This window comes from Lontra canadensis, unplaced genomic scaffold (genome assembly GCF_010015895.1).
Source record: "Lontra canadensis isolate GAN:19392208 unplaced genomic scaffold, GSC_riverotter_1.0 scaffold3, whole genome shotgun sequence".
Lineage (NCBI taxonomy): Eukaryota > Metazoa > Chordata > Mammalia > Carnivora > Mustelidae > Lontra > Lontra canadensis.
Genome location: NW_022630997.1, coordinates 8,871,821 through 8,887,847, shown reverse-complemented (window position 1 = coordinate 8,887,847; position 16,027 = coordinate 8,871,821). Strand labels below are relative to the sequence as shown.

Here is a 16,027-nt window from a genome sequence, read left to right as displayed (position 1 = left end):
ATTTCGAGTTTATAACTTTATCAGTCATTCATTCGAAAACTGTTTCTTGAGCACCTATTATTACACCAGGGTTTGAAATTCTCTGTGCCATTTTAAACATGGCGGACTCAGCATTCAGAGCTGATTCTAAAGGCTGTGTTTGAGCCTCATCCTAGGGAAGAATCAGTGATGTGGGGCTTGAGTGGTTCCCACCTCCTGATCGCCCAGTCGGTGTTCCCAGGCAGAAGTCAGAGTGCTCAGGATCTGCATGATTTGAGGGGCTCCGTGGTCAGGGTTTGCGCCCTCTGGTTGAATGCCAGGACCTGCTCCTCTGTCAAACTGTGACCTTTCTTCTGCATGTTTGCTCAGGAGCAAGAGTGGGAGAGTGGAAGCGAGGCAGAAGGGGAGAGCTGGTATCCCACCAACATGGAGGAGCTGGTTACAGTGGACGAGGTTGGGGAGGAGGAAGATTTTATTATGGAACCGGACATCCCAGAACTGGAAGAAATTGTGCCCATTGACCAGAAGGACAAAATCTGCCCAGAAATATGTCCTTGCGTGACGACCACCTTAGACCTGGACGTAGTCAAGGATTTCACCCACGAGGGAGAGAAGCCTATAGGGAATGGGGCCACGGAAATCAGCCTCAAGACACCCGGAGACCTGCCTTCTGCTTCCACGAGCTGTCCCAGTGACATGGACGTGGAAATGCCTGGCCTAAATCTGGACGCTGAGCGGAAGCCAGCTGAACGTAAGACAGGCCTCTCACTGGAGGGTTCAGATTGCTACGAGAAGCAGGCAGAGGGAGGGGAGCGCTCCGATGTGCGTCTGGCCCCTCCACTCCAGCAAATGTCTTCCCCGAAGCCAGCAGAAGAAGGGGCCCGGCAGCCTAGCCCACCTCTCGATGACTGCAAGGCCAAGGGGACCCTCGAAGATGGGGCTCGTGAAGGCAGCCCCCTGCAGGGGAAAGCCAGCCCTCGCACCGACACCGACCTCCAAAGCCAGGCTTGCCAAGGAGTGTCGACCCAGGGTAACTACCCCCCTTTTCTCCTGTGCGGTTGTGTTGATGGGACCACTGCTCACCTAGGGAGGCATGTGGGGCGTGTGCAGGCTGGAACAAACACGAGCGTTCAAGCCGGTGCAGAAAGCCCCCTTCCAAAGTCCTGGTTAAACGGTTAGTGCTTTTCGGCAAATGGTGTAAAGGAAATCAGATAGGAGGCCACACATTTTCTGAGAAGCAGACTCAGACAGGATAGACTTCCCTGAATTTACGGGAGCCCAGGTGGACTCTGACAACTAAAATCAGCCAAAGTTTCGCGTTATCAGGCCAAGGGGCTCTGGTTCCTTGGATGGGTAGACAGCCTCTCAAGCCTGCCCAAAGGCAGACCACCCAGGCTGTCACTCCTGTGAGGCCCTGGGTGAGGGGGCAGGAGTGTGCAAGGCTGGAAGGGAGCACCGAGAGGGCAGAGGGCAGAACGAGGGGTCCTGGGGGGTGCGGCCCGTTCCTGCTGCTCCCACCGTAGACCCACTCATCTCCGCGGCCTGATGGGGGAAGGAGGCTTGTCCCAGGCTGCCCTCCGCCGCCGCTGCAGGTGACGTTGTGTGGGTGCCCGGCACTATGACATCATGAGAGACAGGGTTTAAAATAGGCTAAGCCGTGTCTTCTCTGCCAAGTGGAGACAAAGATCCAGCGAGGACTACGGCGTGGGGTACGGGGCAGGGAGGAGGAGCAGCCCTCAGTGTTCTGCGAGTGAAAATAACTAGGGCTTCGTTTCACAGAAAGCCTGCAGCATGCTGAAGGTGGGAGGAAGGGGGACCAGAGTCGGGGGCAGAAACCGTGGAGTAAAGGCTTAAAAAGAAACCTTCCCGGCCAGTGTCGTGTGGCTGGCATGAGCCTGTCGGGGAGTTGGAGGCTTGGGCTCTCCTCCGTGGCAGGCTGACCTGAGCTGTTTTTCACCTGCGAGTCTCCATGGAAACTGCTGGGAGCAGCTGCCTTGCTGTTGCCAGAGAAACCCGGAGGGAGGCCTGGGCTGTGTCTGTGGAAGGCAGGAATAAAGAAGGAGCGAGATGTTCACCTTGCCCTGATTGAACCCCTTTCTTTTGCTGTATAGGTCTCAACACGCACTGGTGTTAATGGCTTATTAGCGTACCCAGTGTTTGGAGTTCATATTTAATGACACTGCTCAACAGGCTTGGGGTGAACGTGTCGTTGCCTTTTGTGCCAGCCTCTGTGCCTAGAGACGTCAGTGCAGTGTTTGCCCTCCGGTAATCCTCCTGCCTGCAGAGAGGGAGTGATTTCTGAGGTGGGGGGCAAGGCGGGGATCACCCCAGCCAAAGGAGGCAGTGGCCCATCCTCCACGGACCCAAGGTACAGAGTTGCCAAGGGTTCGTGTGTGTGGCATTCTTTTGGCAGTGGAACAAACTCTCAATTACAGCATTTTGGTTCTAATTAGCAGTCCTCGCCCTAGCTTCATGTTATTAAGCCGTGCAAGGGACCATTCCTGATCACACAGTACAAGAATAGGAGAGGGTCTTTGAAGTACATCGTGCTTCCTTAGTTCTCTGCCTTGGCCCATGTTTTGCAGAAAACCCCAAGTTCATGGAAATGAAATCTCTGGACGTGAGGTCACCGGAACCCGCCGAAGTGGAGCTGAAACAACCCCTCTCTTTGCCTTCCTGGGAACCAGAGGATGTGTTCAGTGAACTTAGCATTCCTCTAGGTAGGTGAAGTACGCCGTCCTTCCTGAGCATTCAGCTCCAGGAAACCATAGAGCCATGGGAACATCTGAGAGCTCGAGAAAGCTTTTTTTGCCATTTTGTTGTTGTGTTTAATGTCGGGTGTAATAACCATTCTGTGGATAGTGCATATCTTTAAAGTCTCTTGCAATTTCAGTCTCCCGATAGTAGACCAGATACCTCATGGGGTCAGGCCCTGAACAGTACTGCCCTGGGAACCGGAGCAAAAAGAGACTCGATTTCCCTGTTTGGGAATGCTTTATTCCTGACCACACAGCCTTTATTCAAGCAGAAGTCAGAGGCCCCGGTGGCCACCAAAGTCAATAGAAATGAACTTCTTCTGCTACTGGCTTCCCTACCCTCTTTGCCCCAGCCCTTTCCAAGACAATGCTACATTTTTTTCTCTTTGAAAGACCAGCTCTGAGGCAATGATGTTGGTGAGACTGCACTTGGGGCAGACACTCTCTGTTTGATAGAGGAGCATCGAACAGAGAGAGACCTGGGCCCCTTTCCTTCCTGTTTCACTTACTGGATGACTGCATGACCTCAGACAAGTCATACCCAGGAATGTATTTTGGGTTTTATTTTGTCCAGTCACTACAAGTCCTTTATTAACAAGTCAATAAAAAGAGAGAGATGTAAAAATACTTTTCTCGGAGGCCCTGGGAATGGAAGGTAGTGACAGAACCCACCTGGCTAGAGAAGGCAACCCAGCCAGAGGCAGAATGGAGCTCGGGAGTCCAGAGGTGCGGCTGGTGGGAGGCACCGAGAAGGGAGTGGCTCGGGCCTTGCACAGGCAATGTGCAAATGCAGAGCCCTCACAGGGAGTGATAGGTTGGGGTTCCTGAGCCTTAGGTTTTTTTCACCTGTTATATGGAACTGAATCAGATCAATTCTGCAGTGGAATTTTCAATAGGGGAAGTGTTGCAGTGGGTGGGAAGGGAGCTTAATAATAGAATCACTTGGACACATTTTCGAAGGGGAGAGTTAACTAGAATCTCAGGGTGGGGAGTGAAATTACTTCAGTAGAGTGCCCTTGGAGCTTCTATTGCCACCACTAACCCAGTGACTCCCACTCCACTTCATCTTCGAGTCTTTGCCTTGACTTTGAGAGGTTGGAAAGCAATGAGGCAAGGGAGCCATAGCAGCCACTGGAGAGAGAACTTAGGAAGGTATCATGTGGGAAAACGTCCCAAGGAAGCACGAGAAGGACGGGTTATGTGAGAACTTATGACCACACGTCTGCTTCCTCAGGGAGGGGCTGGACAAAATGGAGGCTCACACCTTCCATCAGGTTTCTCTTTTTCTTTTCATCTCCTTTGAAACATTTCTTACTGTTTCTGCCCTCCAAAAGTTCCATTTTCATAGAGTACCTATTTTTACTGAGTAGCACTTTCTGGATAGAGTGCCCCATGCGAGGCACTCTGGACGGTGGGGAAGTGTAGCACAGGTCTCTTGGCGTCCAAGAATGTGGAATCTGCATGACACTCACAAGCAAAAATTAAGAGTTAAGTTCCACCACCTTGTCGTTTGTGTCTTTTTAAAAACTATTTCTCATTCCAAAAAGTGTGATTATTATGACAAATGTGAAAACTAAGAGCCATGTAAAGTCAATGTTAAGTGTTGTATCTCTTCCCTCCAGGTTCTCCTCAGCTCCAGAGGTAGTCGCAGTCATACCCACGGAGACTAGGTCACACCGTACACAGAATGTTCTACAATTTGCTTTTTTAATTTAACAGTGAGACTCAGAGACCTCTTCACCTCAGTACACAGACAATGCTTTCTTCTTAACCACTGCAAATATCCCATCCTAAAAGATGTACCGTAAATTACTTATCCATTTCTCTACTGGTAAACATTTAGGATGTTTTCAATTTTTTCCCTGTGGCTAAAATGCTGTAATAGTTAAGCTTTTATGTTTATCATTTACCATGCAGGTATCATTTCTAGTGCTTACTTCATTCTTTAACTCACTCAAAACACCTATGAGGTAGGTAATATTTTTATCCTTATTTTATAAGCTAGAAATCGGAGATGCAGGGTTACAAAGCTGATGACTAGCAAAGACTGGAGTCAGGATACAAATCCCAGTAGTTTGACTCATAGGACCGTGCTTCCTCTCTGCTCTGCTGCCCTTCCAAACACATGTCACCTTGGTGTGCGTGCCAGGGTTTCTGCAGGGCAGCGTCTAGGCTGGGAGTGGGGGGTGAGGGTTGTGGCGTTATGTATATTTCCATTTCACATTTTCATAATTGCTGCTAAATTGCACTCCAAAAAGATTATACCAGTTTTCAGTGCCAGAGCAAGACTTCTCATTCTCTGCTTCCTTACCAGCATCGGACGTCATCAGTTTTGAATCTTTACCAACCTGTTAGGGAAATGGTATCTCATTCTGCTTTTTACAAACAGCTCTAATGAAGTGTAATTGATACTAATGAAGTCGCATGTTTAAAGTGTACGGTTGATCAGTTTTGACATCTGTGTGCACCCGTGAGTCTATTCCCACAGTGACACAGTGAACGTATTCATCACTCCCCGAGTTTCCTGATGCTCCTTTGTAATTCCTCCCTCCCCACACCTCAGTCCCCAGGGAACCACTGATCTGCTTTCTGTCACTAAATATGAATTTGAAACCAAAGGGAATCATACGGAATATACCGGTTTTGCCGGACTTCTTTCACTCAGCATAATTATTTTGAGCCCTTGATGGGCAGTTGGGCTGTTTCCAGCTTGTGGCTCTAACAGCTTGTACTTCTGTATTGTATGTGGTCTCTGATGAGCTTTGAGGCCCATTATCTTACTGATCTTAGGGGCTGGGGATATGGTACCATTTTCCACATTTGACAGAAGAAATAAGTGCAGATATTTAGCCAAGATCATGTAGCAAGTCCAGTCAGAGCTCAGGGTTCCTAATCTGAGACCACTCTGCCCTCCTGTTCCTCCAGTTCAGGAAGCACAATGTAGGAAAGGCAGTTTTTGTGCAGCGGTTATGGGCACAGGCTGTGGAATCTGATTCCCTAGGTTTAAACCACAGCTGGCTCCGGGACAAAAGTCTCCTCTTTAACCTCTTCTCCTTGATTTATTGACTTTCTTCATCAATCACGGAGGCTAGTAATAGAACGCTACCACGTCCAGTTGGTTTGAGGAGGAAATGAATACTTGTAAGGTCTTAGTGTCTTCTAGCAGGAGGGTTCTATGTTGTTACTACTCATTGATGAAGTAGTCATTGAGCCCCTCCTCTTTCCTCTCACTGGGGCCACATGACCCTTATGCTCCAGAATCCATCACTCCTGAAGGGACTTCTAGGGAGGAAGGGAACAGCTTTCAGGCTTTGTCCCTCTGGAGAGCAGGGAGGTGGATGGGGAGTGCCAAGGATCCAGAGTAAAGGGAGGTGAAGTCCCAGTGCTCGGGGACTGGTGTGGAACATGGGGTATAGGGAAGAGAGAGAGGGCACAGCCCACAGGTTTCAGGCCAGTTCTAGGTGACCCTAGCCAGCCTGAGCCTGCCCAGATCTGCACTTCCAGAACCGAAGGGCATCGCCTGCAAAATGCAAGCTTCCCCTCCACCCAGTGCAGGCTTTGCTAGGATGATGGACTTATAATCACCCGGCCCAGGAGCTATTATTAGAAAGCAAATACAGCTTTAATTGTCATGCTTAATAGAGTCTGAAAAATGGGAGGACTGAGTGGCTCCAGACGAGTTGGGGCAGTGACAGTTTTTGTGACGCTATAGCTTCGCTTGTGGCCCTCACATTCCAGAGGCTTCCTGAGGTGGTGTTGGTGTGTGGTGCCCATGGCAGCTCCCAGTTGCTGAGTGGGGGAGGGGGTTGCCAGGCATGTGGGGATCTTCCTCAGACTTCTCCCTCCTCAGTGCTTTTAACCACCTGGTACCGCCTCACAGCTGCTGGGTGCGGGCAGGGGCAGGGAAGCGTCGCTGCCCACCTTCGGAGCCAGGGTTCTCCAGGGTTGGTTCTTAACCAGGGTTGACCTGGTTAGAGAGCAAGAAGGCCTCTGTGGAGAGATGTTCAACATGCGGCAGGAAACGAATATTTTTTGAGCGCCAGACAAAATGATAGGTGCTTCCCGTAACACCCTTTGTGGTGGTATTATTTCTATTTGACAGATGAGGAAGCTAAACTCAGAGAGGTTAAATAATGTGCCCGAGGTCACCCAGTGTAAGTAAAAGAGCTAGATCTTTCGGACGCTACATTCCATTTTCTCCTCCACTCTACCGTCACTTCCAAGCCTTTTTTTCTTTTTGGCAGTGGAAACCTTTGTTCCAGTCGCTGTGCTGCTTGGGTTGAAAGGGCCCACAGCTGCCAGCTGGGCTCGGGCCCTGCTTTACGCTCTGGGGTGGCTTCTGAGGCAATGGTGCCCCTTCTTGGGGACCCAGGACACGGGCTAGAAGGCCTCTTAGAAAACCTAGAGGTTGCTGGAGGCCTTACCAGGGGGCCCGCAGTGAAACCCCAAGGTTTCTTTTCTGGGACCACCCACCGGTCCCCCCTACAGGGTCTGGAGCAGAATAGAGGGAGCAACTCCGGTCACAGGCCTGTGTCTGCTCCCTGTGGCCTCCCAGGTGCTTCTCCTTTCCCGGTTTCCTTGATCTTGTCTTGTGTGGGCATCTGCGCCCTACAGAGCCGCAGCAGGAGAGAGCTGTTCTGCGGAAACAGAGGACCGAGGCGGGCCTTGCTTACTGCTCCTTTGCCGCCGGCTTGTGTGTATGGTGGAGGGGGGCCAGCCAGCCAGCCACAGGCAGAGCAGGGGTCACGCTTCTGTCCTTTGCCATGGGGGTGGGAGGAAGGTGAGGCGGGGACGGCCACAGCCTCTTTCTGGGCAGCAGGCCCAAAAGAGGCCCCCTCCCGTCTGGGGGCTGGTGTGGGCAGGGCAGCGGGCTACGTGGCAGTTAGAGAAAACTGGCTGAGGAGGCTGCCAGAAGCAGGCCCCAAACCACAGAGGAGCAATCAGTCACAGCAAGCCTTGGGCAGGCCTCCTGGCTCCTGTCTCCCTCCAGGCCCGCCGCTGCACACTGATAAGTGGCTCTTTTGAAATGAAATGGAAAAAAGAAAAGAAAGTTATAATTACAAGTCTAAGTAGTGGCCCTAGGACAGGGTCTCCTCTGCACTTAGCTCGGTCTCACGGGAGGCAGCAGGAGGAGAGAGAAGGAGGCCCAGGCTGGTGGTCACATGCAGCATCTCGAGGGAGGCCCAGCCTACCTCCCTCTCTGCCAGAAGTGGCCCTTCCCCTGGTGGGCGGCTCCCCTGCCCGGTCCCCCGTCCATCTGCTGCGGCCGATTCTTCGTCACCCCGGTCCCCCAGCAGGGCCACCGGCACTAAGCAGGTGGGCGGCAGCCCAGCCCAGCCCATGTGCACGTGCCAGCCGCCCCAGCCCGAAAGCAGGATCTGGGCCTTCCGAGAGCCACCTGTTCTAATCATTCAGTTCCGTCAGGGGTCCTGCTTCTCGAAGCCCTGTGCCTGGGTCTTCTGCTGACAGTTCACCAAAGGGCGGTGAGGGAACTGAGGCCCCGGGGGAAACGGGCATTCGGCTGACTCTCCCTAGCTTCCCACAGGTTCTCCGAGTCTGGTCTGTGCCCTCTCAGACCTGGGCTCTTTCCACTCTGCTGACCGTGGCTTCAAGAGGAGAACAGTGACCCCCACACACCTTGGCGAAGGCTGGAGCCACTGCCATGCCTTCCGAGATGAATCTTCTGGGCTGTGACCCCGTCACTTCTATTGCTATGGGGCCACTGTTTCCTCTCCTCAACATCAGAAGGCCTCCCAGAATCCTGTGACTTCTGTTTACCAAGTCATAAGTAGGATGTGATTGCTAGGTGGTTTAGATGTAAAGACTGGAGGATGGGAAGATGTTTATGATACACGATTACATGGAAAAGGGAGGAGACAGAACCATACTTAGGGTTTGATGAAAACTGCCCGCCTCCCAAAAGAAAGTCTGCATAGAGATAGTGTGGAAGAAAATGTTTGGATTGGAATGACTCTAAGTGGTTTTGCCTCACTTTGGTGTATTTTTAAAATTGTCTTTAATGCGTATGATTCTAAAATAAACAAAAATGACAGCATCCTTTCCGAGTCCTGGGCGTAACAGCTATGGAGAAAGGTACAGCTTGGAGAAACGAGATCCTTCCTCCTCCTTTCCCTGGAAGCAGGCTGATAACAGGAGAGCCTGGGCCTAGTTCCCAGCAGCAGCTGCAGAGCAGAGCATGGTGGAGCCCTCCATCAGCCCTGGGGGAGTACATTGCTTCCTAACCACCTGGGAATGGAGTCGGACCTCTTCTCAGGCTGGTTTTGCAGATGAGGAAACCCCCCTGGGAGAAGCTCCACAAGCAGCCAAGGTCAACAGCAAGCAAGGGACGGAGCTCATTGCTCCCATTTCCACCTGCTGGCTGGCAGACCCCTCAGGGGTCTCAGGTGGCCTTTCTAATTCTTGCCTGTTTGTCCCCCATCCTTCTGCAGGGGTGGAGTTTGTGGTACCCAGGACTGGGTTTTACTGTAAGCTGTGTGGGCTGTTCTACACGAGCGAGGAGATGGCGAAGATAAGCCACTGTCGCAGTGCTATCCACTATAGGAACTTACAGGTAAGCGGAGCCTTCCTTGCCCAGCACCCGGGGGCTCCCTGATCGATGTCCTTCCAGCACGTGGAGAATGGGTCTTTCCTCAGGCCTGTCTCCCCCAGGCTGCTCCACGTGCTGGTGGCCTTCCCTGTACTCTCAGGACATCTGTCTCCCCAGGAGTACTTTACAGCATTCTGTTGGGGTCGGGTTTGGGGGTATCTGCCTCTCCCCACTGGCCTGAGTAACTTGAGTTAGGGGTCACCCGGCCCATGCTTGAGGCTGACCCCCTTTCACAAGACCTGGATGTTCTAGATGCTGACATTTCTCTGTGTTTCTGTTCCCGCAGGCAGTATCCTTGTTTGCTGCAATAAAGATCACTATTAGGTTCTATTTAAATATTCATCCATAGTGCCATTGTTTGTCAGAGGCAAACTATGTACTAGGCAGTGTTCTAGGCGCTGGAGATAAAACAACAAAACACACACACACACACACACACACACACACACACACACAGGGGTGCCTGGGTGGCTCAGTCAGTCAAGTATCTGCCTTCAGCCCAGGTCGTGATCTCAGGGTCCTGGGATCGAGCCCCATGTCAGATTCCTGCTGGACAGCGAGTCTGCTTCCCCCTCTGCTCTTTCCCATCTGCTCCTGCTCTCTCTCTCTCTCAAATAAGTAAAACTTGAAAAAATTATAAACACACACACACACACACACACACACACACACAAGACAAAAATCCCTTTCCTCTTGGAGCTCTCATCCTAGTGTAGGAGTTAAATGATAAAATAAGTAAGTTTTATGGTATAGTAACAGGTGACATATAAAAAATAGTGTGTTTCTTCCAATCTCAGGTGCCAGCAGTTATGACATATTGCCAGGTTTTGGATACCAATAGGAAAAAAAAATATTGCAAAGTGACAGTGAGACTCCATCAATTGTACAATGCATCTCGGTTTCAGAGATGTTAGTGTGGGTGGGGCGGGGGCTGGTCTTAGAGTCAATGAAAGACAGTAATAAGTTCTGTAATATAGACCTAACTAACACGCAGCATGTTGGAACTTCTGGGGTGTTTAACTTAATAGGAAGCATGAGATACCAGGTGCCCAGGAATAAGTATTCCAAGGCTCCTTCTGTTTTTCCTGCAAGGAGTCAGACTAGTTTTTGTAACACGTAAGGCCTCACCCAGGGCAGCCCCTCATGGTGGCAGCATGCTCTAATTCCAGAGCAGGCATTACTCTCACAGTTAAATTGTTCAAGCGGCTAATCCAGCATTTTTCAACCTGAGATGTGAGAGAGAATCACCTGGACAGTGTTTGGAAAGTCTACTTATATACTAAGTTAGATATTCAGTAGAATGGAGATGGGGAGGGGATCCAGGAATACACAATTTGAGAAAGTTCTCCATAGGATTCGAATGTGCATCCCTAGTTAAGAAACTCAGATAGGGGCCAACTCTTGTTTTATAGTTGAGGAAACTGAGCCCCAGCGAAGCTATGTGATTTGTCCAAGTCCATGCAGGTGGTGAGTTCCTAGACCCAGGAACAGACTGCCTGATTTTTAATCACTTCCTTTTTTTTTTTTTTTACCCTATTAAGCGGATCTTGCAAACCAAGACCCATAATGAATAGCCTGTATCACCATCTGCAAGGAATTGTCGTTGGCTACTCCCGGGGTCATGTCACTTAAGCCTCTTGATTTCCCTCTGGGGAGCAGCTGCTCTGTGAACAAGGAAGCTATGGGGTCTGGGGCCCAAGTCCTGGCCTCTCCTGGGGGAGCACAGTGAAGGCCTGACTTGACCAGGATTCAGACTGGGCTCTACAGAGCCAGCGGAGCGTGGCCGTCTATCCTGAAGACAACATCATCCCCCATCCCAACAAGATAAGACCTACAGAATGGCAGGGCTGGGTGGGGTCTTGGAGATCATGGAGTCCTGATTTCCCCCAATGATGGTCCCCATACCAGCTGGCATCTTTTAACAATGCCACGTCCTGGACCCATACTCCCCTGCTTATTCATTCTCTCCAGGGCTGGGCCTGAAAGAACTCATTTTAAAAAATCTCTCCAGCAGGTTCTAATACCTCAGTGTGAGAGCTTTTGATCTCCTGCAGTATTCTCAGCTGGACTGTGTCATCCTCAAGGAAGTTCACAACTCAAGGTCACTCAGGAATTTAGGATGAGTCCGGACTTGGCCAGGGCCTTTGATTCTAAATCCTGTATTTTTTTTTTTTTTTTCCTCCAGGACAGTAGACTATACTCTGTTCTGGGCCTGTGGGCTAAACCCCCAGGCAGACTTCCTTCCCCAGAGCAGGCCAGAGCCATTCCTGTGGTCCCCAGGCACATCAGGGCCAGGCACAGGCCAAGCCTTAAAGGCCCACCAACTGCAGTTCAGGGTTCTCTTGCGCACCTGCTGGGGAGCTGGGAGCCTCTACTGCAGACTTCCCAGATAAGGTGTCTGTCCGTGGCCTTGACAGAATGTCTCTTGTCCACACAGCCTCGCCCACCCCACACTACCCCACGTTACATGTGTGAAAAGTGAAGAATTCTGACCCAAGCAGCAGGGGCTGGCTCACACCTAAGTCAGGCAACTCGTAAACTTAGCACTACCAGCAGGGCTTGAGGTGGGGGTGAGGGGTTAATCTTCAAGGCGGGGAGCAGGTAGAAGGAGCCTCCCTTCTCTCTGTGCAGCCTCTGCTGGGCCCCCGCTGCTGGTCATAGCCCCAAGAGAACCCATCCAGAGTGACCCAGAACAATGGGGGGAGGCAGATAGGTCAGATGGAAAACCAGATGCCTCCCTGGGCTCCAGGTCCAGAGGGGAGTGAGCCCACATTTCCCTTCCTGGAATGAGGTGGGGGATGAACCAGGCTCTCAGTCAGCAGCCTGGCCCGTGGGGACCCACGGTCGGTCTGCTGCTCTCCGCTTCGGGCTCTCAGAGCCAACCAGTTTCTTCTAAAGAGAGAGGGCATCTCACAGGCATCACCTCGTCTGGCCCTCAAAATCACCCTGTGGGGAGGAAGGCACCGTTTCTCCCACTTACCAGATTAGGAGTCAGAGGCAGAGAGGCCAGTGACTTTCCCGGAGTCAGATGGCTGATGCCACTCGTGACACAGGGCAAGGTCCCGGAGGGTTTATTTTGAGCCAGCACTCAGCATACGGTGCCTCGCTGGACTTCACAGCCACCTTATGGGGCTAGTTCCTGTTAGTAGCCACGTCCACACATGTCAGACATCCTGGGTGACTCGCCTGCTGAAACCTAGGATTTGAGCCCGGGTCCTCTGGCCACAGAGCCCACACTCATGACCACTTGCGCACTGACTCCTGATCTGGTGCTCTCTGCGCTGCCCCCTGCTGCCTGGACCATCAGAGGTGCCCATGAGGCCCTAGGCCTTTCCTAGTTGTGTCTCACTGCACAGAATCTAGAATCCCAGGGGCGGCCTGCCCTATGTCGGGGGCCGGTGCTGATAGCAGCCAGTGCTCCGGGGTGGTGTGAGGCAGCCCCCAGTGACAGAATAGGAGTCCAGTGACAGACCTGCGGGCACTCAGCCTGCTGGCCACCCTCCAGGAAGCAGGTGGTTACAAGAGGCTGCTGGCCCTCTTTTGCAGTCTTTGCAGGACGGTGCTGTGCTCCTGCCATAGGTCGGCCAGTCCGACTGGCCTCTGGTCCCCCTGGCTGTCACACGCAGATGTGCCCCTGGGCGCTGAGGCTCTTCTGGAAAACAAGTGGCATCGTTGTGAGAATTCAGTGAGTTTCTATAAGAAAGGCAGAACAGCGCTTGTACAGCATAAGGGGGCTTTGGAAGTGGTCCCTGTTGTCAGGATCTGTGTTTTCTGTGTTTTCCACGAGAGCCCTGTGTTACTTGTAAACTAACATAGAGGAGGGAGCTTCGTATGGTCCTGCAGCCACAGAAGGATAGGGGAGGGCTGGGCGGGGGGAGTCTCACCCACTGGGAGAATGATGGGCAAAGGGGCCCAGGTACATCCCTTTCTCTCCTCTCTCTCCTCTGTTCTCCAGCCAGGTCACCACTGACCCTGTCTCTTCCCTTTTTCCCTCTCTCCCCTCCGCAGAAGTACTTGTCGCAGCTGGCTGAGGAGGGCTTGAAGGAGACAGAGGGGGCCGGCAGCCCCGGGCCTGAGGAGGGCGGAATCGTGCCACAGTTCGAGAGGAAGAAGCTTTGACGCTTCTCGAAGCCCCGAGAGGAGGGCCTTCTGAGGTGGGGCCTTCCTGACCTCAGGGACAGAAGCCGAAGCCAGAGAGGAAGGAAAACCAGGCAGGCCATGTTGCCTCGGCCTGTTCTCGCCGACCCGTCAAAACGCCCTTGCAGTGTCTCCCCAGAGAAGCCGTCACCTGATGTGTCCAGCGACGGAGGGTCACCCTCTCTCTCTCCCCACCGTTGATCCTTGTTTCCTTCAATTTGCTTCTCTCTTCTTCCCCCTCCCCCGCCAACCTCTGTGCCAAGGGTCATTTATTTTTCATAAAATCCAACTTCTCAGGGATTTCACAGTGTTCAAATTCTTGATGGGACAGGACAGGTCAGGCCAGCCCGATCAACCAAGGAAGAGATCTCACAGAAACTCCTGGGTCAAGAGCCACTCCAGGGGGTCTGAAGCATTTTCGGTGCCTGGCGTCCTGAGCTGGGGTAACTTGGGTCCTGCAGGCCTAGAAAGGGGGCACCCTACACCAGCACCTGGTAGAAGCTGGGAGTTCCTCCAGCAGGACCATCTTTTTTGAAAAGCCCCCAATTTTAATAACTCTTTCATCTTCTCAGTTACTCTAGAAGTCCACCAGATTCATGCCTTAACAAAAAGTAATGAATCTCACAGAGGAGGAAAAGAGCTCTTCCTTTTGGTAGCTCTGTTAAGGGAGCTCCCTCACCCCCCAAACTTCTTTCCATCCTCAGGATTTCGGGAGGTGCCAAGCTTCATTCTGTTCTGGACAATTCACTTCAGTTAAAAATGAAAACGGTAGTGTCTTCTCCCTTCAGCCAAAACAATATGGGGCTGGGTCAGATGGCCTCCCAGCCCTGTGTGGCACTGGTGCAAGAGACACTAAGCCAGGGAAATGGCGTCTGTCCTTGACTCGCTCTTGGCGCCTGCGTCCCAGGATCCAGCAGCCTCTTGGTGGGATGGTTTTTAAAATGGTCTCTTGGTGGAGAAAGACACAAGGAAAGAGGAAGGCCGCAGGATTGCCAGCAATTGGTAGGAGGGCAGGAGGTCAAGGGCATTTCGGAGGACCCCTGTGTGCACACTTATGGGGGTCAAATGTCACGAAGAAAAGACCTCTACTTCCTACAGGGTTTTCTGATACTGGAACTTAGTACCTTCAGGCCCCAGACTAAGAGTCCGAGGTTTCATGGGGAGCATTTAGGAGAGAGGTGCTGGGGGGAAATGAGGCTTCGTCGCAGCCCCGAGGAAGACTTCAAGAAGGTCAGAGGGGAGCCTTGTGCTGTTCCCACAAGCTTGAACGACTTCCCCGGCTCAGCCCTTGGAAGACGGTTCCTGTGTTTCTACTCCTAATGACAGATAGACTAGGAAGGGATTGTTTGTTTTATATTATTTTTTGCATTTTTTATAGTAGATAAGATTTTTTTTATGGTAGATAGGTAGACTGCACATTTTGTCCTCTGCACTAATGGCCGAAGGATAGAGAACTTATCTGAGTTCAACACTGACATTTTATATCAGTGAATCTGAAGCACAGAGAAGGAAGAAATGTAGGACATAAAATGAATCCTGTGTAAACCTCGGGGCACACACGGTTACTGGTAAGGAGAGAGTTGCGGGGAGCCTGTGAAAGAGAACAGAGAAGGCCAGCACCAGAGGCCAACCAGGCAGCCTGGGCACGCGCTATCAGGGGCTGGAGGAAGCGGAAAGCCTGGCCTTGGCGTGACGCCATCTGGGGGCCTCGGAAAGGTTGGCGTCTCCAAGACAGTCAGCTCTGAAGATGGCGGCTCAGCTCAAGCTGCCTCCACAGGTTTTCACCTGCTGCTCTGCAGACCGGCCTTCTGCATTTCTGGGAAAACCTCTGGCCCTCGTTGTCGTTCTTTGCCCTCAGGAGGTGTCCAGGGCCAGCTCTCTGGGAACCTTGCTGGGAAGAGCCTTCCACCTCCACCAGAGGATGGAAATGAGCATTTTCAGAGAGGCTGGCAGTCTTTTCTCCCAGCAAAGTGAACGTCGACCCCCCAGCTCATCCCTCCTCCTCCTCCTCCTCTTCCTCCCGCCCAGCACCGTTTCCACGGAAGTCGAGATGGCTGTTCAAACAGCTTCATTCTCAAGTAATGCAATGGCTGCCCTGCTGATAGACTGACCTTCTCCATATTGGAAAGCTGGCAAGAGCCGCAGGGAGGGATCGAGGAGAGGCTCTCTGCATTCAGTCAGAACCTTCACTTTAAAAACCGTCTAAAATTCTGTATTTGTATATATATTTGTATTTATTTCTATTTATTTTTATACAGTTCCATTGGCATGGTCCTTCACCCACTCTGTAATTTGCACTTTTTATTCCTACATGTGTCATACACAATGCAATATTACAGACAACCAGGAAAATACTGATTTATTTTTTAAAGCTTTTCCTTAGTGTTTGTCAGCCATTTCAAAGTGTCTCCCCAAAAAGCTTATGTAAGAGCATCTGCTACCTTGAGTAACAGATTCATTTGTACCCTGGGTTAAGGTAACAAAAGGCCTAGGTAATTTTCTTTTCATCATAAAACACCCAAAATAAAGTATATCCAGGCAGTATTCC

At 51.6% G+C, this 16,027-nt stretch overlaps 1 protein-coding gene across 3 annotated transcripts in view; it reads left to right on the top strand.

Annotated features, from left to right (window-relative positions):
* The window catches only part of RBM20 (RNA binding motif protein 20), a 184,667-nt gene extending 170,444 nt beyond the window's left edge, over window positions 1–14,223 (top strand). For all 3 annotated transcript variants that reach the window (XM_032880303.1, XM_032880295.1, XM_032880311.1), the window contains exons 11-14: window positions 349–1,009; window positions 2,565–2,699; window positions 9,185–9,306; window positions 13,351–14,223. In XM_032880303.1, the coding sequence (XP_032736194.1) occupies window positions 349–1,009; window positions 2,565–2,699; window positions 9,185–9,306; window positions 13,351–13,461 (1,029 nt within the window). In that variant the 3' untranslated portion in view covers window positions 13,462–14,223. The remainder of the gene's footprint in view (window positions 1–348; window positions 1,010–2,564; window positions 2,700–9,184; window positions 9,307–13,350) is intronic.
* Window positions 14,224–16,027: the final 1,804 nt, after the last annotated feature.